Here is a 25074-nt window from a genome sequence, read left to right as displayed (position 1 = left end):
GTTTTCTCAGAAAACTATTGTAACTATATGTATCTTCAAAGAACAAAATTCTCTTCATTTCGTCTACATTAGACATTTTAAAGGCAAACAAATTTTAAAATACTAAATATACACATCAAGCCTGGTGCAAAAATCAGCTGATACCTCTCAAATGTACCTTGTTTGTTGCTCCTGGCTTGTCCAAGCATACCTCAAAAGTGATTGTGCTCGTTTATGTGTTGATGGAATTAATTGAAAAAAGTACCGTGGAATTATAAAAATTACAGAATAATTGATGACTTGTATATTATCTTTTATAACTAAACTAGTTTTTTGGCATTTTCAACTGACGCCATATTGTTAGTAGTCTATTAAAGCAAATTACTCCAATATTTAATAAAGTTTCCTCTTATTTATGCACACAAAATTTGATAGAAGTAGCTATACTACTTCTAGAGATATTAATTTGTTATAAGAAATACAAAATGGCGGCTGGTAGGCAAATTACATATTTCTCAAGATATGTTTACGGGGCATTTTTTGTTTAGAATGATGAGTACTACCAGCTACAGAAGTTTGTGAACACCCTGTATATATACAGTGTTTATAGTTTGCGTATTAAGAGATGGTTGCATGGAATGACCTTGAGTTTTATTTTATTACAAAGATTTTAAACTTCAAATACCACACCCCCTTCAGAGAATCGTAGGAGATGTTACATTTTTAAAATATTATTAATTTGCATCTAACCTTTTTTTAGTTTTTCAAAGGTTTTTAGTATTAAAGAATAAAGTAAAATAAGTTTAAGATTTTTTACTAAATAACAAATAGAAATATTAACTAACAAATGTTTGAATCCATATTAATTGTATGAGTATCTTAAAAATGAGACATATTCCATAATTCAATGATTAAAAATAAGGTTTTAAAGGTGTAACATCTTTCTTTTAGATTTAAAATCAAGATAACTCCAGTTCAGCTGGCTCTTAAGGTTTTTAAAATTATTAAATTAAACAATTATTCAGAAAAAACATTAGTAATCTAGAACCGAAGGTGATAATGAATGTTTCCCCTCGAAACAAATTCTCTCTAATCTACAAATTTAAATAGGTACTATACTACTTTGTACTTGAAATTACATACAGGGTGTACATAAAGTCCTGCACAGGCATCATTTTCAATGCAGTATTCGTTTGGTGGTTGCAGTTTTGCTTTACTGGGGTTATGGTTACTAATAAAATGTAACCAAGTAAAACCTTTGAACAGCCGCCATTTTGTACTGGATCAATCTTTTTGAGTGCGGTTTGCGGCATTAAACTCTGCTAGATAAGCCCTTTAAAATGATGTGCTTATTGACCTATGCTCCTATATAAGATTTCCTTCTGACTCCTTGCGGGACGTCCCCATGATATTACAGAAAACTGATAGTTCCTTCAAAAAGTAGATTTTTAGGTGTAGTGTTGATGTACTAAATCTTGTTGATTTATCTGTTATCGTTCAGAAAATATTATACGTGTGCAGGACTTTATGTACACCCTGTATAAAACCAGTGATTAGTCAACAATAAAGATGATTGTTTATTTTTAACAATGGCAGCAAATAGTAGATCACATTATATACATATCATACTCTGGCTATTAAATTATGTGCATTATTTACTTTCTAGTCTAAGGAATGTTTTTATTTCAAATATATTATAAAATATGATTGCTTAATATACTGACTTTAGTCCTGTTATAACAATAGACCTCAAACTAGGTTATGTTATTTTTTGTCTCCAGGGGGCCACTTAGTATAGAGGAGCAAGTTAAAACCATTCTTCTACAAGGGGTTTCTGCCACAAAATCTATGAAAAACCTAAAAATAGACCAAGCTGATGTCTTTTTGAAGAGTAAGTATGTTAATATTTCTTTATTGCAGTGCAGGCTTACTTATTTAGTTATTGGACCTTTCTTCTGCAAATACAAATGATTTGTTTTCATCTAATTATTTTTTTAGTATTATTATTCTGCAATCTCTTAACAATTTTTAGTCAATATTTATTAATATTGTCAAACTATTATTTGTAACTCCAACTACAATAAAGACGAGATTTGATTACTATGCTTGTTTTACTATTATGTTGCTTTTCTACTAGTGGTTTAGCCGAGAATGTCAAAAAATCTTGAACTGAGATACATTGTTTAATTTACTAATTTTTATGCTGACTTCTTTGTTTGAGAAATATAATTGTTTATATCCTCAAGAAAAGAATAGATTTTATAACAGTTCTTATAAACAAATAATTGTATTATTTTATTTTTCAGGTATTATCAACGAATCAAATAATACTGCACAGCATGAAGATGTCCCCAGTAGAAATCAAACCGTAGAAATTCACAATGGTCTCTTAAGAAAGAGTTTTCCTCGAATTGTAACTGCTCACTATACTAGTACACCCTCTAGCGTAGCACAAATACCAAAGACTTCATCCTCAAACGATGGTGTGATTGAGGGTACATTTAAATTATCAACATCCCAGCCATCAAAAAAAGATCAAATCGCAAACCAAACATCTAATGTATTAGCATCTCAATCTCCTGCTTCTAGTCAAGAACATCAGAAAATCAACAGAACTTCCACTAAGCCGTCAAGAAATGATTCGCCAGTCTCAATTGATTTCTTTCAACACAGTCCTGCCTTAAATGCTTTAGTAGCACAGAAACCTAGGGCTGACAAAATTAAAAAGTCATCCTCAACTCCAACTTCAACTGAATCTGCCATGAACTATCCAGATACAGACCTGATTACTCTGTTACCCTACATTTTTCAAGGTCAGGAGGAGCCGTGGAAACCTATTCTTCCAGAGAACTTTACCAGGTATCCTGAAAGAAGACCATTTGCAACTGAAGGTTACAGTTCAGAAGGAGTAGGTGTTGTGGAAGTCGTGCTAGATCCTGAAGATCTGACATCACCTACATCCTCAAGTTCAAGATGGTCTAAAAAAGGTCTAAATATAAAAAATCATGAATATATGAATCTTGATAATCCACATCATACAATTGAACATTCTGCTCCTGTGAAATATGATAATGATATGTTTGGACCTAGATCTGATGAGAAAACAACTTCATTTTTATTGAACATGCAATCAGAAAAAAATAAGGGAGATTATCAACACTACGATAAAGTTCATGGAGATATTTTTACTAGACATAAAAATATCCCTATATTAGGTGATATTACACCAGACTTTCCGATCATACAGCAGTTCCACAATTTAGATTCATTTCTAAGATCATACAGAAAGTCATCCCAGAAACAAATACCGTCTGGTACTCCTGTAACGTTACTTCCGGCTCGCTCAAACATTGATATGAGGAAACAAATTCGCCCTCGACCATCTCAAATTCCAGAACCATTTCATACTGAACTGCTTCCAACCAAAAAATTAGAAGAAACAACAAACCATTCAAAGACAATTAAAAGCCAGATTCAGATTGAAGTTGAATCTGTAACAGATCAAAACCAAGAGAAACAGACTGATTTTGGGAGTTTTTATGAAAATACAGATGCAGTTTTTGAGGAGAATGGAACTGCAGAAAATCAGAGGAGATCACCTGTAGATTTATTAAAAGATGAAGCACTGATGGAACAAATTTTCGATATGACAAGAAATTCTGACAAAACTGTGGATTTAGAACCAATCACTCAAACTGATAGAGTTAATTTTGTGGAAATTTTGAAAACAAGAGATATTCACACAGAATCAACTCCTAGTGTTGAGGCTAACACCGAAACAGAATACACACTAGATGATAAAGAGTTCATAGAACTGACTACTGCAGACATATCAGATGTTGTTAGCCCACGAAATCACCGTCAGTCCAAAATGTCAAATACGTTTAACATCGCAGAAGATCCACCTTTAAAATTTGACTTGGCTAGTAGTGACAAAGGTATTCAGTTGGTTTCCAATTTACCGGCTACGAACACAAGTGATCTGAAACACAAAGGAATCGCAAACCAGTCAGTGTTTGTAATGAAACTAAAAGATATTAAATTTCAAGAACTTTTGGAAGAAATAATGTACAATCTAACAACAGAAAACTCAAAGTTCAGTTCTAATTCCAGTGAAGAGTTCTACATCGATATAGCACACAACAGAAAGTACGGCCAAAGTTCAGCTGACAACAAAAACAGCTTGATAAAAAACTCAACCTTCTTTGAAATGAAACCTGACATACTTCTTTACCATTTAAAACACGCTAAGAACGTGAGTTCATCTAATTTTAAAACAGATAGCAACACAAATGATTATCTAAATATAAAAAATGGTAACAGCAATAACAAGACTTCGTCAAACTATATTCTTAACAAAGACGGATTTTTGATGTTAACAAAAGTGTATAATAAAGCTCCAAATGATCCACAAACCAATAAAGATGAAAATCCGATTAAATCTCTCAGCACAGGAAACCACACAACAGGTTAGTAAATGTGTTGTCTTAGTAAAACAATGCAGCAATGATTTTTTTATCCTTTACACCTTTCAATGTTTAGTATTATTTCAAATCAACTCCTTTACGTTTTGTGTCATAACAACAGATCATTTTTGTATCTTTTCCTATTTTTATTGGATAAACAATGTTATTAGTACCTCGAGGGAAACAAAGTCAACAAACAAAATAACAAATATTGATATGATCTGTTTATATTCTTTTTCTCTCTGGATCTAAGTGGCGACAGCCCTCTTATATGTGTTTACTGGTATCTCTCGTTTCCCTGAAATCTTGCAGCCTCATTTTACCAACTAGAATTGCCACCAATTTACAATTGTTTATTAAAAAAAAAACTTGAAACTTAATATTGATCCGGCAAAATATGCACAGTTAGTTAAAGCAATGTAACAATGATTTTTATTTATTTATTCTCCCTTAATGATGTTTTTTCAGGTCGCAGAATCGGATTAAGAGTAGTCAGTCAATTAAAGGAAGCCCACCAATTTCAAATTACAGTATGTAAAAACATTCAATAAATCAAATATTTCATTGCTACAAACATAATATAATGTATAGCAATCATCAATATTAACCTAAAATTTCAAACAGTCACACTACATTGACACCCCAGTCAAACATACAATTTTATCTATTTTACTTCTTGTATTCATGATATTTTTTCCCACTTCCAACGCTGGTTGTCAGTCTGCTAATTGTGCGATCACCCAGTCTTATGCCATAAACTCGTCAGCGCTGTAAAATGCTTGAGACTCTAAAAGGCATTTCAGACAAGATTTTAATGCCTTGGGCCTTGTGGCAATTTTTTATTCAATCAGGCCATTTGTTGACAAAGCGAACCCCTGCCTGTGAAGACAAGTGTTCGTAAACCCCTGTCCGGTGTCTCACAGTTCAGTACATATCTCTGCCTCATGTTTCATACATATGAATATCTCGACTGCTAGTTATAACACATTTAGACATTCCCTGCATCGATGGTAGGGGACGAAGGGGTCCCCCCAAGAGCATTTTATTTCAAAATAATCAATTGCGTAATAATATTTTTAGGCTACAAAGAACACGTACATCGGAACTTTGAAACCAGTGATAATGAAATATATAAATTCAAACAATATATATATTTTAATTTGTGAAATACATGGCACTACACATATAAAAATTCAATATTGTTCAAAACTCTAAATATTTGAATTTTACCATCACGCAGCAACTACCAAAATATTTATTGTAGAATTTACCTCTAATAACTCCTTTACAGACTGTTCTGGGAGCTTGAGAATGAGGTGTGGTAGTGGCGAATGCATCAACTCATTGTCCAGGTGTAACAACCTTGTAGATTGTACTGATGGCTCGGACGAAAAGAACTGTTCTTGTGCTGAATTCCTACGAGCACAATACTTGACCAGGAAGATATGTGATGGGGTTGTTGACTGCTGGGATTTCTCTGATGAAAACAACTGTGGTATGTATAAAGCAATAAAAATATAAGTAGTAATGTATTAATCCACTTTGATGATCAGTGGATCAATTAGGACTTGTCTTTAGGTCTGATACAAAAGTACACCAAACCGGGTTGTATGGAATAAATCTATGAATACATCTAAATTTATATTAATTAAATAGTCATAATTCAAGGTAAAATATTTCACTGTTAGATTTCAGACCATTTTGATTAATGGTATACAAAAATTGACAAATCTTTATGCCACAGGTGGCCACTGCTATATATTCAAGGGGACATTGGTCCATACATTTGTAATTATTGGATTCAAAGTGTTTCCTATTTCATGTGTTTTAGTACATAGTTAACAGCTAAGTTAAAGAAAATATTAGAAAAAAATTAAGAAATATTTATTTCCAAAAATTACAATTAAAAATTACACTTGTGCTATACCAGAACAATTACAAAAGAATCGAGATTTATTAATAAAGTTATGAACTCAAGTTTAAAGTATACTTGAGTCTACATCATAAAAGGGGGAATAATGCTAGGACCTTTAGCAAATACTCCCTTGTGGAACAAATTTTGCAAAAAAAGTCCAGGATAAAATGGTAAATTAATGTTTAGTAAAAGCTGATTCAAGCAGAAATACTGCATTAAGATGTTCCATTACGTTTCCCAAGATTCAACTGTAATGTTACAGACTGGTGCTCCAGTGGTCAGTACGTCTGCAGCAACTCCAGAGTGTGTATAGACCTGGTCCATGTCTGTGATTCAACTGTAATGTTACAGACTGGTGCTCCAGTGGTCAGTACGTCTGCAGCAACTCCAGAGTGTGTATAGACCTGGTCCATGTCTGTGATTCAACTGTAATGTTACAGACTGGTGCTCCAGTGGTCAGTACGTCTGCAGCAACTCCAGAGTGTGTATAGACCTGGTCCAATGTCTGTGATTCAACTGTAATGTTACAGACTGGTGCTCCAGTGGTCAGTACGTCTGCAGCAACTCCAGAGTGTGTATAGACCTGGTCCATGTCTGTGATTCAACTGTAATGTTACAGACTGGTGCTCCAGTGGTCAGTACGTCTGCAGCAACTCCAGAGTGTGTATAGACCTGGTCCATGTCTGTGATGGAGATATTCATTGTCCCAATGGTGATGATGAGAAAAATTGTGTCTCAATAGCTCCCAACGTATCTCAAGCTGACACAATGAATTATTATTCCTCAGGTATCTACATTTCTAATATCCTGACCATTCATTAATAAATTAATTGTATTAAAAACCAAACTAACACTTTAAATTTATTTTTTGTATTTTAAACTTATAACTTAACATAAACATAGATGATTATTTTGTGTTAGAATTTCTCTGATGAAAATGACTGGTACACATGATGTAGTAATAATATTAGTAGCAATACTATTAAATCTTTAGTTATGTTTATGAACTGAAGAGGAGATCAGTTCTTGTATTTGTAATTTTTATTTAAACTTTGTTTATTTTAAACTAGTTGTTATTTGTCACCACTTAATGTTTTTAAAACAAATATTTAGTAGTAAAAGTAAACATTAACAGTGAAAATAATTATTTAGAATATAAATCTTTAAAACGCAAGAGATCGCACGTGATACTTTTACCGCATTTTTTTTTAATTTGGTAAAATCCATGTGATCAACAATATTAGCAGCTTAGGAGCTCTTCTTATCTTTTCTTAAGGCCTTGGCATATGTTAGTCTTTTATTCACTTTGCTTTAAAATAATTAAATATATTTTTGTCGCCTACACCCTCTTGGCCAATATTCCCTAAGATTTCTACACGTAACGTAGATATGGTGGGAAGGGTAGATTCAATGTTAATGTTGAGTTTAGCTCCAGTTAACCTTTATCTTAGTTCAGCATCTGGAATCTGATGCTGTCACATACCTGACTCTCAAAATCTAGAATCATGCTCATCTGAAGAGATCCAAAAAAGTCGGGAGATAAAGTGTTTCAAATGAACTCTTTACATTGTTCTGATATCAGAAACACCTAGACTACAAAATATAAAAATATAGGGTAATGTACCTGAAGAGGTATTCTCATTTTCTCATCAGGTGCATAATTGATGTTGATTGATTGATTGATGATGTGAACTACAATGTTTCTGACATGACCTAAGCACGGTGGAGCAACCGAGTTACCTACACATAACGTAGCTATGGTGGGAAGTGTTGATTGAATGTGGATCTTTGTATATTTTGATAGAAGACTGAAAAATTATTAACTCATAACTACACATTCAAATTTGATTGCTTAATTTTAACCATCTGACTTGGTTAAGTTCCTAAAATATCAATCTGATTTCTTACAGGAACTTTAATGATCAGAAAGGAAGGCCAGTGGGGCAAGTTGTGTACACAAAATTTTGCAAATTTAAGTTCTTTATTTCAATCAAGATGGACTTTGGAAGACTTGGGAAAAGTTGTCTGCAAGACAATGACATTCAGGTAATTAACTATAGGTAGTTGTTATAACAATAATGAAGTACAGTCTGATCTTGATTCTTTAATCCTCAAAATCCTTGATAAGTCAAATCTCTTCAACTTTCAACTCCAATATTGTGTTTTAAACAACTTGATAAGTAGAATTTTCTATAGTCTTAACCCATTAACAGTTTTTTAGAAAACTAAAATAATTTTGTTTTGCTTATTTTTTTGCTATTTTTACAGTCAGTTTTTAGAGTTTAATTAGATATATTATTTTATGCAAAAATTTGATTTTTAGTGCTTTTTAAAAATTGTTTATATTTTTTACATATTGTCCACAAAGTCATTTTCAATATCCGTATCCATATCATTATCACGCAAACGAAGCCAATCTTCTATTTGTGTATAAAATTTTTCCATGGTCCAATAAACACTAGAAATAAAACCATAAAATACTACAGGACAGGCAAAAACACGCATTGTACAACTACAGTAAAATTTCCAAGGTGCAAAAATTAATAACATAGGGCCAGGGAATTGCGACATCTAGTAGAAAACGCCAGAACTACTTGCGTGACACATGATTGTCACAGAAGTGCTTCATACATAATATTACGGCAAAAAACAGAATAAAACAGGAACAATATAACGATGATGCGTGATATTACATCAGAAGCACACGTTTACACAATCGCTATGAACGCAATATTGTCAAAAACTGTGAAAGTGTTATACTATATGAGGCGCTAAGCGGACAAGTGGCCTAACCCCAAAACAGCTGTATTGAGTTTATTAGCGTTTAAAGATTTGTCACTTTTTTTAACATTTTTTCAACACATTAAAAACTCAAGCTTTCTAGTTGTAATTGTTACTGTTATATAAGAACATAACTCTTGTATGCATGGTAACCTTTTTATTTAATTATTTTCATTAATTTAAAAATAAAAGTGGGTTGGGCCACTTGAAAATTGCATATTTTATACATTAAGTAAATTTATGTGTGGTTGTGGCCAATATATTAATATAAGTACTGTACAACCTTTACTGTCAATTAACATTTTATTACATCACTTAATGATACCATTAAGCTTGTACTTGATATGAAACAAATTGTACACTACTTTAAAACAGGATATAGTAAAAAATTAAACATTAATACAAAGATACAATATTCAAACAAGTTCATCTTCTTCCTCATCGACTGGAACGGTTTGACGGAATATCTCCAGAACTTAAAATTGATGTGTAAAATGAGTGTTTGATTGGTGGTATGTATTCTAAAAGAGACATCAAGTCCCTTCTTTTTTCGGCTCATCTATTTTTCTTCCATTGGGGTAGAGAACATCTAACTGCATTACTTCCGTTGTTGTCCTTTTTTTGATGTTGACAATGGAAAAGGGGACCTCTTCGTTGTTAGAGTATTGTAATGTAAGAGCAGAGGCTCTGACCTGCTTAAAATTAATCCATTGTATTTTAAGCCACTCAACCTTTTGATCATTTCCCACATCCCCAGTTTTGACAACTTTGCGGTTTTGTAATATTGTTCATAAGCTTTTCAAATGAAAAAAGTCATCTTTTTCAATTTTTTTTACTTTAAATGGTGGCTTTTTTGCTGACAAGATCACCTTGATCCAATCATCTGGTACATAAACTTCAGAGTGATACTTTTTTTCTTTTTCAATAAGACCAAAATCTTGGTCACAGGCCAAATATGTATGTCCTGAGACTAAAAATTTGTGGTCAATCTCAGTACAAAAATATTTAGGAGACGTAGCAATGTAATCACATAGTGCAGCTACTTTTATATTGCGGTTTTGACCGCCACATTGGTCACTGTACATGATCAGTTTTTGAAGTTTTAACATGGTTTTCCACAAAATGTAAAATACATGATCCCACTTCCTCAGGGCCACGGGAGGCTACAGCCTCATTCCACACATACATGTAGCTGTCTTTAGTGGACAAATTGTGTATTCCTAAACAATACGTCCACAACTGCCGTTTGTAATAAACTGGCCCTGTGGATAGCACAGGTGTTGGCAATGTTTTCATTAAATCAAACGCAATCACGCTAACGTCATTTGAAGGATCCTTCCCTTTTTCAGCATCTACCCTGTAACCCGTTCGTGCTGATTCAGCTAAGCGCCAGTGTAATTCTTGTTCAATTTTTACAGGCCTTTGTTCAGTTTCTGGTAATGATTTAAGTTTGATGTTATATATGCATCACACTTACGGCAGCTGTCTGTGACTGGAGCATGAAAGTGATAATTAAAATCATTATTAAAAACCTTTCTAAAGACAAAGGGTGAAACATGATCAACCTGATTTTCTTCAACATACATTTTTGTACATGATTGAGATATTTAATTTTGGGCGAAAGATACTTTCGATTTGGATTTTTTACCCTAGAGTAGTGGGAATCATAAGCTGGAAACTTACTAATGAAGTCCTTTACCTTTTGCAGCCTATGATCAGGGGTTTTATTTTTAGGGGCTTTTCCTTGGTCCTCTCTTGTCCTTTTGGTGGGGTTATGGCGTTGTCTTTATTTTTAATGGCCTGTGAAATTCTGCCATCGCTTACTCCTAAAAACTTTTTTAAAATACTCCTTACATACCCTGACTTCTTCTCCACTTTTCCTTTTTTAAGTTATAAATCCTTGTAAACATTCGTTTTCTCTGAATTAGATTTTGTTATAAACTCTTTGTTTTTTTGACAACTGTTACTAAAGTTATTTATTAAAGGAGGTTTGTAGATTATGGTCCGCTAGGTCATAATAGGAATAAAAATATTTTTTTTACAGTGTTCAGTCGGCAATTTAAGGTGACACTTAAGAGGTGACACTTAAGTAAACAAACAAATGGCTCAAGCCACAACAATGGAACAGAATGTGGGTTAGGCCACACGGCTGTGGCTTGGGCCACTATTCAGTTTGCAGCTGACTCAAAGACCAATAATAAACAAACAAACTAGTGCTGCTATCTATCAGAAAAATGGAAAAGGTGGCTTGGGTCGATATGCAGTATTTAGAATAGAGTGTTAGAGATATTCTAAGGCTCATATCTCAATATTGCTATTTTGTGGGTTAGGCCACTTGTCCGCTTAGCGCCTCATATTAACTATGTTATGATATATTAACTTTCTATAACTGTGGAGCAAACCTTCAAACCATGCTTTCTCCTTTATGTACAATTTTTCAGGAAGTACTAAAAATTAGGCTTGTATTCAGGCTTTTTTTTTATTCGTAATCCTGGTAACTATGATAAATTTCAACCTTACACATATGGTATTAAACCTGAATTTTACCCGGAAAGTTAATGTAAATTTTGAGAAAACACGTTTTGAATGAATTTAGAGGAGAAATTATGTTTTGATAGCCTTATAAATGAATCAAGCATGTTTTGATTACTTTATAAATGGATCAAGCATGTTTTGATTGCTTTATAAAAGGATCAAGCATGTTTTGATTGCTTTATAAAAGGATCAAGCATGTTTTGATTGCTTTATAAAAGGATCAAGCATGTTTTGATTGCTTTATAAAAGGATCAAGCATGTTTTGATTGCTTTATAAATGGATCAAGAATGTTTTGAATGGAATATAATGAAATAAACAAAACCGGGCTACAACCAATGTATTATTTGTGAGTAGGCCTACACGAATTATTAAGTGGACAAGCAGAGTATGTACTAAATTAAGTATCTACTTATGGGAGTTGTCTCTGTCTATTATATCATAACCAAGTAACACTTCACCACAATAAACTTATTAACAAATGACCATAACCTCAAAGAAACCAATACCATAGCAGCTGACAGCTTAGGATCACATGACCAAAAAGAACAGCCCTGATTGGCTTACTGGAAATATCACTCACTCACTATTTGACTGAATGAATCACAAGAATCATTAATCTTTTACATTGCTTTATAAAAGGAGAATAGATGTTTTGTTTAAAACTACATTTACATTAGGTCATACTACAGCATAGAGTTCATAAAAGTATCAATGTATCAAATTTGTTATTTTTTAAGAATTTGAAGCTTGATACTCATAATTGGCGATTATTATCCCTTGTAACTTGATCACGTTTACTCAAACCAACAACTTGAATTTTTCTCTGTCTCTTTAATTTTGGAGTAACAAGGTTTGGTTGTATAAGATTTTCTTGAAACAATAAGTCTTTCTTATTAAATCAAAGCATGTTAGATTTAAAAGAAGAAAATAAATATAACATTATCTGAACAAACTAAAAAAAATACTTTAATTTATTGGAAAATAACTGTGTTTCTTTGGCTTCTGGAAACTTATTTGTCCCTAATCACCAACAGTGTTTTATATATTATCAGTAAATATGTCAAATATATGTTGTTGACAAAAATAGGACTTTATAAAAGTTAAGTACTTTTTAAATGTTATTGAATTAATCTGTTTTTCAGATATTTTGACAGCATTGAAAGTGTTAACGATACAAACAACCAAAACACTTACTACGAATTGATCTACTCAAACGATGCTGCCCATCAACCCCAAAGTTCAAGGTACGATTACAGAAAATAGACAATATACTTTATCTCAACATTTCTTGGAAGTACAATGACATCTAAGACAATGTACATACAGTACTTGAAAACTGATATGAAAAAACTCATCATTTTTGTAAAAAGAGGGGTTTAGTAACCACCATACCTCTGCAGGGATCACTTCTGGTAGGTTTATACCTTCCAGTTGAACCCACACAGGGCATAGCAAAAACTGATGTGCCACCACTTTGATGTTTAGCAAAATTTCCACTTCTTTCCCATTTTATACAATTGGGATTTGATTTCTTTCACAATGAGATTGCTATGTGAGGTACTGGAACAAATAACCTAAGAGACCTGTACTCATACGACAAATCTGAAAGTTTCTGCAATCAGTAGTTTGTAAGCCATGGAACTCCAATCGTCACAGAGTTACAATTTTTCATCTTATGATTGCAAGAATATAACAACTGTGCTGAAAAACCTTTTAACTAATTAATTGCACGTTTTGAAATAACAATGTTAGTTAACTTTTATATTTAGAAAAACATGTTAACAGATTCCGTCACTTTTAAATGTTTTTCAATCATTTTGCAGACTGGGACTCACATTTCAAGATACAGACTGTTCAGAGAAGAATGTTGTCCGTATAACTTGCAGAAACCTGGAGTGTGGAGTGCGGCCGCAAGCTAACACTCAGTGGGCTAGGTAAGTGAACACGCTCCCTCTTTTGGTGTGTGACATTACAACCACATTATACTTGCATTTAATCTTGCAGTTGGCTTCCCAAATCATATTCTAAGTTCTGAAGACCATTTTCTTGCAATGTAATTTCAGTACTTATGCATTATACCGACCACATTTTCTTTTTCTATGTTTTAGGTTAAAAGTACCATAAACTTACTAATCATAGATTCTTTCTTTAAAATGTTGTTAAGGGTGGTTAATGATTTAAAGGGATAAAAGGGTTTCAGATATATATTAGGAAAAGTATAAAATTTCATTTTGATGGTTGAAATCTACTCTATTCTTCCTGCGTCAAAAAAACCCCTACTACATCACAAAGAAGCTAAAAACTAGAAAGTGTGGTGATGGACTGCTATTAAAATATTCAAATAATACCTGACTGATACACAAATAGCATGAAGTTCAGATTGAAGAGAATGAACCCAAGCGATGTCACTGCACAGAAGCAACATCACAAGCAGCACATCACACCCACCAAAAAAGGTGCAAGACTGACTAGAAAATCAATATCGGCATTTCCTGTGGTATCGCGGCATGTCACCTGTAACAAAGAGAACAGGAAGACGATGCTTGGAAGGGGGAGTGAAATGGGATGTCAACCTAATTCACCACAAGAAAATTTTTCAAACAGACTTATTGAGGTTTCATATATCAAAAATTAACAGATCAGTCTTCTGTTGAAGTTAGCCATTTTAACTACCAATATGAAAAAAATAATTAACTAGGATACCTAAAAAGACATATTAACAATCAAACAAACCTCAACCAACAAAATTCATACACACGGCATGACATTGAGGTCCAGGACCTATACGTAAGACCTGAGGCAGCTGCCCCCACAATTGTTCCCCATGTGTGTTAACCTAAAAAAACCAGATCTTAACTTGTGATACCAGTACCTATCCTAACCAGAACAAATATATTGATCTTGATAAAAACAGAACAAACACTTACTTAACCTAAGTGCCTGACTGTAACACACATGCTACAACTTATCCTATCCAAGAGGAAACTGTCCAAAGACCAAGAGCTCTACCAGAGTACCAACTGCCCAATCCGAGAACCAATCATCCTACAGGATGGCCAACCATGTAATATTCAAAGCAACACATGCAAAATAATTGCTGCATCAACATACACTCCTACTGACTGCCATTCCGATAGTAGGCCCTACCGAAATTTGTCCATTGAGATGAGATAAACCGACATAACAATACAACAAGAAGGAGACGTTTATTCTTGTTCAATATATGTTAAATTTCTTGTTAAAAATTTACATAAAGTAAGTTTTGATTGGTATAATGTGTGGTCAGTATAATACGTAACCTCCATAGTTTCTTTACCTCTCAACTACTAGATTTTCTGCTGATTGCTATTGAGTTACTTGTAGGTTATTTCATGCAAACGAGTTATATTTCTTTTGTTTAATTTGATTTAAAATTATTTATAAGCACCATTATTGAAGTATGGATTTATTATATTTACAGTATAAATATCAACATTCTAACTTAGCTATTACTTAGTTTTACTGAAATTATGTTAGCTGAGTTATGTGTTGTTTGAATTTTGAAAATCCTAGACTAGTCCACAGTCATGATGCGGTTAGTGTAATTAAGTTTAGTAAATCTTGAGTTAATGACTCAATTTTCCACCAGTTTGATGTCTTCTATCAAACATCATTGTATCTGGGAGTAATGGTTACTAACCGGGATCATTTAATTTACATTTTGTCTCACAATGGCAATAGATTCTATAAAGTTTATTACAATGCAGGACAGAAGAGTAACACTGTTTCAATGTACAATTGTGTTTGGTAGTGTTGATTATGCTACGGTTTGATTCGCTCTGTTATAATTGTTTCCATTTCAAACTTCAGTTTTTACTCAGTGAGAATAATTTAATTAAAAACTGTCATATGATATTTAAATTTGAATATTAAATTAAACATTTATTTTGTCTTGTTTAGCAGATTTTCTGTTATTAAGTTAGGCAATCAATGCATCATCTTAAACTGAATATTGTAGAAAATTCATAATCTTTATTCTCAGTAGTATTTACATTTTCCCAAATTCATTTTCAAACTTTTGTTCAGTACCTTATAAAATTATAATCAATATTTTATTTTATTTTTCTAATTTAATGTTGATCTACTTATATTATGTAGTCATATATGACAAATATTAAATGTTGTACCAGTCAAACACACAGAGAGAGTGCTATTAACAATGATGATGGTGTTGCAGGACAAAGCGTGTTACCGGCTCCCGACACTCCAGGATCGTTGGGGGAGGTAACGCAGGCCCAGGCTCATGGCCGTGGCTCGCAGCTCTGTACAAGGAGGGAGAGTTCCAGTGCGGCGCAACCCTCATCTCCGACCAATGGTTGCTTAGTGCGGGTCACTGCTTCTACCAGTCAGTGTCTTCTTTCATTACTGTACATTATCTTTCAATATTCTATATATCTGAATACCATATTAAACTGCAACATTGAGATTTACTCTAATTTTGTAATCAGTAATAATTGGGATAAACTCTATATCTGTGCCCACTAAATAATTCATAAAATAGGGCATTAATCGCACATAAGTGACTCAAGAAAGAGAAAGTCTATATTCAGGAGAAATATTGAGATAGTGTGAAACCTGTATGTGAACAATCTTAATCTAACAACTACTCTCTTCGACTGTCAGTTCTAAATTCAGCTCCAGTTCACCTTTCACTTAGTGCAGCGTCTGAAGTCTGTGCAGCTGTGACAGATTTGACTCCTGAAATCTGGAATCTTGAAAAAAAATTACATTATACTTTTTTGAAAGATATATTTTTTTTTTAAATTTGTAGTATGAGAAAAACATAATAGAATTTATGGCTTTAGCTGAAAAACCCATAGAAAAAAACTGTTTTAATATCAAATTTCTCATAGTTTTAGTAATTTTTTATAAAATATTTGCCGTAGCTGAGAGAATCCTTTGGCATTTAAGAAAAAATTACTGGAAGCTCCAGGGTTACGGATAATTTTGACAATTTCACTGAACATGGCCCCCTGAGCCCAAAACGTATGATTTCATCTACCTTCATTTGATTTTTGTATAATTAGGATTTTGGCGGGAGATTCTGTCACCATGTATCCCTTAACACTCCAGTGGGCGCGTGGTTTGCCGTCCCGCCGAGTGGGCGCGCGGATGACAGGTGTCCTCCACTTTTGTTACGTGACTTTACCCTATGAAATGTATATTTAGCGATCATGTTTTTTTTTTTTGTTTTGGGTTGAGAAGAAATATATGAATCACATTTTCTATAAAAAAGTGTATTCTACAAAACAATATAAGTAGGAAATATAAAATTCTGATAAATCAAACAATAACGTGAATAAGTGTAGTAGGTTACGCTATAAACGTTATAAAAAAGCCTAAAGTATATAAGTTTTATGTTTTTAGAAGAAAAAAAATAAAAATTCAAGGTTGTTAATACTTTCTAGTTTTAAAAATACAAATTGTTTTTCATAGTATAAACAAAAAAAGGTTCATCTTAGTACAGCATAAAAAACGCAAACAGAATGTTGAAACTTTGGAAAATATAGCTTATTCAATGCACCTTTCACAAACCCTGTCTCATATGGTCAGCACACACCCACCCAAGACATTTGACACACTTTTTCCTTGAGGTCTTATTCCTCTGGCTCGGCCGCAGAGGTAGCATCTTCCTTTCCCAGCGACTCCTCGGGCTGCTGGTTGAGGTGGAAGTTCTCTGTCCAGTTTTCAGCAGGATCCTTCCTCCTGTTTTTTATTTCCTGTGGTATCATCTTCCAAACTGATGCGATGGTTCAATTTGTGGTCTAAATAGGTTTGAAGGCTATTTCTTTTCAAAAAGTCACAACGGCTCACATGGTCAAGTTTTTTTTATTTGTTTTATATATTACAAGAGCATTCACTTCTCCTACATTCAGGATATGAAAGAAGAGGGTTAATGGCCATTTTCGTGAGTTCCTCGAAGTGTCGTATTGACGACACATTTTGTCTAGAATGTCCACGCCGTACTTTGTTTCGTTGTAGGATGTAATGATCATGGGTTTTATTCGCTCATCACCTGTATTTGGATCGATTGGCCATGTTTCCATGCATAGTTGATATTGCTAACACAGTCTTCTTCTTTCTTCTTCGGGCACGTACGATACTAATGTACAGTTTTTTTTTTTTTAAAGCCAAACAAACTGCTTTTGACTTCTCTTGAGTTATCAGGTAAAAAGTTTGGGGGAACTTCAGCTTTGTTCTTTCTCAGAGTAGCAATCATTGTTATTTTTTTCTTCTTCCCGGTAGCTTTATTGCCAAGGGTACAGATGCGAACCGATTGTCACAGGTAATATTCCTATTGGTTTCCTGAAATAGGCTGCACCAATCTCAAAACTAAGTCAGATGTCTTGCTGCTTATTCTAAAAGGGCCTACTGGTTGCTTCCGTACATACACTTCATGATTTGTAGTAATAGAAGTTTGTTGTAGAAACCAAAGCAAAGATTCTTATCCCGTATTTAGCAGGTTTACTAGCATGTGAACCTGAAAGGTACAGTTTCCCTCTGAATCCAACTAGCTGTTCGTCAATGGTAAGGTAGTCAGTTGGTTTGTATGCATTCTTGCAATTGAACACGAACATCTCAAATACTTCACGAAAGGCAGCAAGATTGTCAACAGATTATCTTTCATCTTTGTTTGTTGTGGACGTTTATCAAATCTCAGACAACGTAAAAGAAATCGAAACCTCTTGGCGCTCATGGTTAGAAAAACAGCCTCTACTACCGTTCCTTGTGAATTATCCCACATTTCAAATACGTTTCTTCTGCCAGCCTTCAAAACCCCAGCAAGGTATATTATACCAATCAATGCACGAATTTTCTCGGGAATCAGTGGGCGTAGCATCCCTTTCTCTGTCAAACTGAGGTTGAATTTTCATTATGTAAATGTTGGTGCAATCAAAAATTTTTTTCACTATTTCATCATCAGTAAGACACTGTAAGGCAGCTTCTGGAGTTATAGCATTTTTCGCTGACCCTTGAGGTCCTGGGCGATGAAAAACTGGTATAATGTTATACCTTGGTGTACGAGAAGTTCTGAGCAACTTGAGGTTTCTAAGTACCATCTTGATGTCCGATCTCTTCCCAAATAAAACTCTGGGTTCACGAAAGGTCCAGGAGGGACTGCTACTTCAATCACTTCCGTTTCCTCGGCTTCGTCGGGAACATCATCCGGGTTTATCTTCTACATTGATTACATCAACTCTATTCTCTGTGTGGTATTCAACGTGGTCTTCTTCTCCTTCATCTTCGTCCTCTATAAATAGAACACTCTCGGTATCCTCAGTTTCATCTAGCCAACGGCGTAACTGTTTCACAGTCCCCACTTTCACTGGCCATTATTGTTTCAACAATACGAGATTAAAAATAAAAATACCACACCAATATGCCAAAAAAGTAACGTCACTACTGGGCGCGCGGAGGACAACTGTCCTCCACTACTGCACCGTACAAATAAACACGTGGTCACAGCGACAACTAGCGAGCATAGACGCTGATAATACACTGACGGGTGGAGCGTGAGTGGGGGGAAAGGTATGTGGTCGCTCAAGGTCACAAGTGTTGCCAACCCTTGTAGTCACGCAAAACAAAATCAGTGGAGGACACCTGTACTCCGCGCGCCCACTGGAGTGTTAATTGTATCGAGTAAATTATCTGCTGCAACGTTATTTACCACTAATTCCACCCCTGAATGTTTTTTACTACCATACAACCAGTCACAAGTTAGTGTTCTGATCCTAAATTACTTGCTACAACATGAATTGCAACCTTCCCCACAAAATTGTAAGTGGTCAAGGACTGCAGTTAAAATAAGACTCTGTGTAGCGCTCTGGATGACTACTGGGTGGCCAGACTGGGAGCTCTGCGTCGAGGAACCAACTTGCCTTCTCCTTACGAACAGCTGAGGGTGGTGTCCCGCATCCTCCTCCACCCTAACTACGTGGACTCAGGCTTCATCAACGACATCTCACTCCTGCAGATGGAGAGACCCGTGAGCCTCACCAACTACGTTCGTCCGATCTGCCTGCCACAGCCCAACGCTATCTTGAGAGACGGGAAGATGTGCACCGTCATTGGCTGGGGACAGTTGTTCGAAATTGGAAGGATATTTCGTAAGTTAAACTTCATTATGACTAATAATGACATTTTTCAATAGTAATAAAGTAGAGCCTCTCATATCAGACTCCTCAGGATATTCAACCACCAGCTTGTTTTCGGTATGAGGCAATAACGTCAAAACTTTTCAAACAATAACAGCAGACTTTCAGATTATCATCATTTAGTTGCTGTGTACAGCACATTGTAAACTTTTATTATTTTAATAGAAAGGCTGGTGCTGAGCTGGCTTCCCTTCTTCTAAGGAGACATAAATGAGATTAATGCCCAAAATCCTTCCTCATGGATCTTAACAGGAGACGGCCCCTACCCCCAACCTTACCCATCCAGAATTTCCTGTCACTCCAAAAGCAGCACCCCCCCCCCCCACGAAGGCCCCCACGAAGTGCAATTTCTCAGCTTCTTGTTATACAAAAAAAAACCTTTTTATTTTTAGCTAACATTATTTTATACTTCTGTGAAATATATTCTTTTGCTTATTATGAGCAAGGGTTATCCAACTTTTTGCCATTCCGATCAACAGCCGGTACCGGCAGGTCATATGAGGGAATGTACTGAAAAATGTTTCAATAATTTTAACACCTGTTTAAATTTAATGTGAAACTAACCAATTTTAATCAGCTTCAATGATTTTGATCAATTAATTAATATTACCACACATTATGTTACAGAGACAGATTATTTGTTCTTAGTCTACATTAAAACTGGTAACAAATGACAGACAAAAATAGAACAACATAACAGAGATAACAAGTGACAGAATAAGCTATTAAATAATTGTAAGCAAGACTAGCCTAGTACTTGAATACTTTGTAGATATGATCATTCATTTAGCTATTGTTTTTGTACGATTTTCTCTCCTACAACAGGTGGTTTAAAGTTGCTGTATTTTTTTATAAGTTTTAGTAAAAGAACCACAAGGTAATGTGTAGGTTATAATCAACTTGATAATTATTAACAAAGGGTAAGTTATTTAGTTTATCTTTAGATGAGTATTAAGAACAGTAAAATTTTCAGCTGACACATTGCAAGAGGTGCAGCTGCCTGTGATCTCTACTTCAGAATGCCGTAAACGTACGCTGTTCCTACCTCTGTACAAGGTCACAGAGAACATGTTCTGTGCGGGTTACGACAGAGGGGGCCGAGACGCCTGCCTGGGAGACTCGGGGGGACCTCTCATGTGTCAGGTACATGCTCTCTTATGTTCTATATGAGTTGCCCTCAACCACTTCCTTTAACTCTAGAAGAGACAGGTGCCGAAATACGGAGCAGTAGGCTGTTGTTCAAGTGGCAGCGCCAGATATCTGGCCTGATTACGTAGCATCATATTACATTGCATCATATTACGTTTCACCATATCACGTTTGCATCATATTACATTATTTTTGAAGTTGTAAATTATTCAATTGTAATACAACTCATATGTTAGCAAAGAAGAAAGAATCAAACTTCTCATTATTATCAAGTATTAAGGCCTTGAACACATTATGTGACAACATGGATATAATGGTTTTTTTGTTTATTCCCTTATAAATTAAAAATAATTGGGTTTGTAGATTTTTTTAAATATACTTCAAAAGTGTAAATATCTAATTTTAAAGTCATTTAAACTATATATTTTTTAAATCATTACTAAATGTTTCATAAAATGTATATATTAGAATTGTTTCTTTATGCGCTTGAAGTCAATTACAAAACAGAATCTGAGAATGAACATTTATTTTTTTAATTAGTTATATTATTTTTGGTGTTTCATAAAATAATAACAAACAAATTTCTAATAAAAAAGAGTGTATTGAATTTTGTGATCAAATGTTAGAAGTTATGGAAGATGGCACATTTCTAATTTTTAGCGATGAATCTATGCTCCATCTTAGTGAGAAATGTAAATGAACACAATGTACACATATGGTATCTACAAATTCACTAATTATTGAAGTATGAGAGAAACTCTGCTAAGCTAACCGTGTACCTTATCATTGAAAAAAATTATAGACTACTCTTCTTCTTGGTTAATTGAATGCACTACAATGTTTTAGCCAAAATCTCTAAGTACGGTGGAGCAACTGAGTTTTATACACATAACTTAGACATGGTGAAAAGGGTTAATTTAATGTGAATGTTGAGTTCAGTTCCAGTTCACTTTCCTCTTAATGTAGCGTCTGGAATCTGACACTGTCAAAGACTTGAATCCTAAAATCCAAAAAACTCAGCGATGAGAAGTGCACTCAATTGTGCACTTGATGAGACAATGAGAATGTTCCCTTCACCTAGATTATACTGTATTTTGTAGTTTAGGTGTCTCTGATGTTGAAATGATGTAAAGAGTTCATTTGCAGCTTCTTCATCGCTGACTCTTTTTGGATCTCTTCTGATGAACATAAATCCAGATTTCAGAACTCAAGCTTGTGACAGCGTCAGATTCCAGAAGCTGCACTAGGAGGAAGTTGAACTGGAGCTTAACTTAATATTCACATTGTATCAATCCTTCCTATCCATATCTATGTTATGTGCAGTCATCTATTCCATTTGCAAGTTCTCCACTAAATTCCTTGTAGGACTTTATATGTTTTTAGCTTTACGCAAGAAGGAACAAGTACTTCTTTATGCCCCTTTAGAATCACAATCCTGATATTTCCCTTTGAGTTTTACCTCAAATGTTGTAATACTGTTTTTTTTCTTGTGATCATGGGGAAAATGCTAGTTTACTGGTATAATCAGCGTATTCTGCTGGTAATAGGGATTCCCACCCACTAAAACCCGCATTAATCCAGACATCACTCCCTCTCACCTGCTTCCTTTCAACAGTGAGCTGGTAGATTAGAATGACCCTTGCCACCACAAGGATGGCCATTTCGGAGACAGTTTGGTAAGCACTCAAGACCTGGAGTACTCGGTACTACCACCATCTTGTGGCTGTGATACTGTACATATTTATTTCATACCTGAAGTTCTTTGTCTACTTCCTCATCTTTGACTTCCTAATTTTCTAATATTATATCACAAATGAAGGAATTCATATCATGTAAAGAGGGAAAATGTGTATTTATCACCACAAGTTCAGCTATTACTTCCAGCAATTTTACTCAGGTAACCTGGAACAATTTAAAAGGCTCTGAGAGATTATACAGACAACCCCCAATATAATCTAGTACGCCCTAGCCTTACACAACCCATCCCAAAATAATATGTTTACTAAAACATGTTGCTAAGCTTAGTCAACTTTTTTTTGGAAAACTCAATTCAGTTCAAAATTCTTTACTTATTATTATGTACATGTGTATACATTGTTGAAAGCAAAACTAAAGTATCAACTATAAAATGGTTTATAGGGGAAACTGAGCATTATTTACACAATTTTTATTCAACAGGAAAATGATGGACATTGGTCTCTAATGGGAGTGACCAGCAATGGTTACGGCTGCGCCAGAGCAAACAGGCCCGGAGTGTACACCAAAGTGGCCAACTATGTCAACTGGGTGCACACCAGCATGGCCGACGAGAGCAAGAACGGACACGTCGGCAGACTGAACAGCACCTGTCATGGACACAGGTGTCCCTTAGGAGAGTGTTTGCCTCCCGCAAGGATCTGCAACGGCTACATAGAGTGCAGTGACGGCAGTGATGAGCGAGATTGTTGGTAATCGCATACGAAATTCGTTATTTTTTTCAAGTACAGAATTCTGTAAAATATCCAAAGATTTAAATAGCAAAATCAAACACATCTTTTTCTATGTGGTTTTCATACGCGAAACTTTCAACTTGTACTTCCTGTGTATTTGATAATAGACAGATATTCTTATCCTGTATATTAGTTGTTGATATCTATGCTCCGTGTTTGAAACTTGTAAAATGTCCTTAAACCCAGTGCCACTGAAACCCGCTGCAGTTGTGAGTTAGTTTGTAAACCAACTCATTCAGTCGTAGCAAATCACATTTCATAGTTGTAAATAGCAATAGTGAATTGTACCTGTTCATACTGCTCAAAGTTCATAATATTTTAAATAGAGAGATTTTTGGGGGACCATCAATAATTATTACTCTTTATTAATGAAATTGTCGTTACAGAACATCTTTTATTAGAAATATAGTCTTCCATTTAATTTTATTGTAATAATTGTGATAATTAGTCCAATATTAATAGCGTGACAGAAGAGCTTTATGGTGCAAAATCAATGTTTCTGTAAAGAATTCCATGACATACATTCATAGTCCTGCGATTAGTGATAAGATCGTTTTCTACACAGAAATTCTAAATTCAAAGTTTTTAGTTTTATTACTCACTGTTAAAAAATACTGTGTGTTTTAGATTGTTGATATATAATACTTTTTTGCATTCCATTGATTTATTCCATTAAAAATAATATTTTAGTTTGCATTTAATCATCCAAGAACCCACTTTGAGTGTCTTGCACGTTACATGGGGTAAAGGGTTTCTTTGCAATTTTGATCTTTCATGTGATTTATATTATTAAGACTGTTAATATTTAATTTAGTTCATCAGAATTGTAAATCAAATGTAACGTGCGACTACACTCAAAGCAGGACCTTAAAAATAGTTAACGTTTATAAGTTATTTTATTTATGTTAAATAAACATTTTTGTATTGATTTGTATTTACCTGAATTTTTATTCCCCCACCAAATGATAATTCTCTTGAGCAATGAAACATATTTTCTGAGCAGGTTCAGTAAGACCCTGTTTAAGGGAAAACCTGCATAATCAATATTGTAACGTAGTTCATACTGCAAATTTTGCAGTTCGCAATGCATTGGTGCTGTTTTTCTTGTACTTTTTGGAAGAAGGAGGATGACATTGATTTTTTTCAATAACATGATATTGCCAATAACAGACATAATTTGAACTACAACTAATTACTAAGCTATTCTGTTCACACTGCTTTTAAATAAAATCTTCAAATATCTTCAGATATTCTTGCTGTGGATATTAATCTTCATTCAAAAGAAGTTAACCAAAACTGGCAGAGCCAGTTACCAAAGAGACAGCATCACATTAGCAAAAAGCTGTCAGCTTGTGGGATAACTGATGTCATATTGATTTGTGATTTAAATCATGATACAGCTCCACTCTCTACATGAACTTTCTTACTTTTCCATCAGTGATTATAAAACATGTCAAAAACAATTCTGACTACCGTCTTTTTTTAACTAGTAATTTTTACAACATGTATATGAAACAAATAATTCTAGAGATTCAAGGAAGAATAGTGATTTACATACTTTAAA

General features: G+C 34.3%; 1 protein-coding gene across 1 annotated transcript in view; it reads left to right on the top strand.

The window, feature by feature from the left end:
- Positions 1-24444, top strand: part of LOC124363105 — a 62793-nt gene extending 38349 nt beyond the window's left edge. The window contains exons 6-16 of the mRNA XM_046818229.1: positions 1761-1870; positions 2286-4448; positions 5737-5940; positions 6980-7147; positions 8271-8406; positions 12820-12921; positions 13501-13611; positions 15894-16061; positions 19538-19824; positions 20846-21015; positions 23200-24444. Of these exons, the coding sequence (XP_046674185.1) occupies positions 1761-1870; positions 2286-4448; positions 5737-5940; positions 6980-7147; positions 8271-8406; positions 12820-12921; positions 13501-13611; positions 15894-16061; positions 19538-19824; positions 20846-21015; positions 23200-23472 (3892 nt within the window). The 3' untranslated portion in view covers positions 23473-24444. The remainder of the gene's footprint in view (positions 1-1760; positions 1871-2285; positions 4449-5736; positions 5941-6979; positions 7148-8270; positions 8407-12819; positions 12922-13500; positions 13612-15893; positions 16062-19537; positions 19825-20845; positions 21016-23199) is intronic.
- The last annotated feature ends 630 nt before the right edge of the window (positions 24445-25074 follow it).

This window comes from Homalodisca vitripennis, chromosome 5, assembly GCF_021130785.1.
Source record: "Homalodisca vitripennis isolate AUS2020 chromosome 5, UT_GWSS_2.1, whole genome shotgun sequence".
In the NCBI taxonomy this organism is placed as follows: domain Eukaryota; kingdom Metazoa; phylum Arthropoda; class Insecta; order Hemiptera; family Cicadellidae; genus Homalodisca; species Homalodisca vitripennis.
The sequence above is the reverse complement of the archived record's forward strand: the minus strand, read 5'-3'. Positions and strand labels throughout refer to the sequence as shown.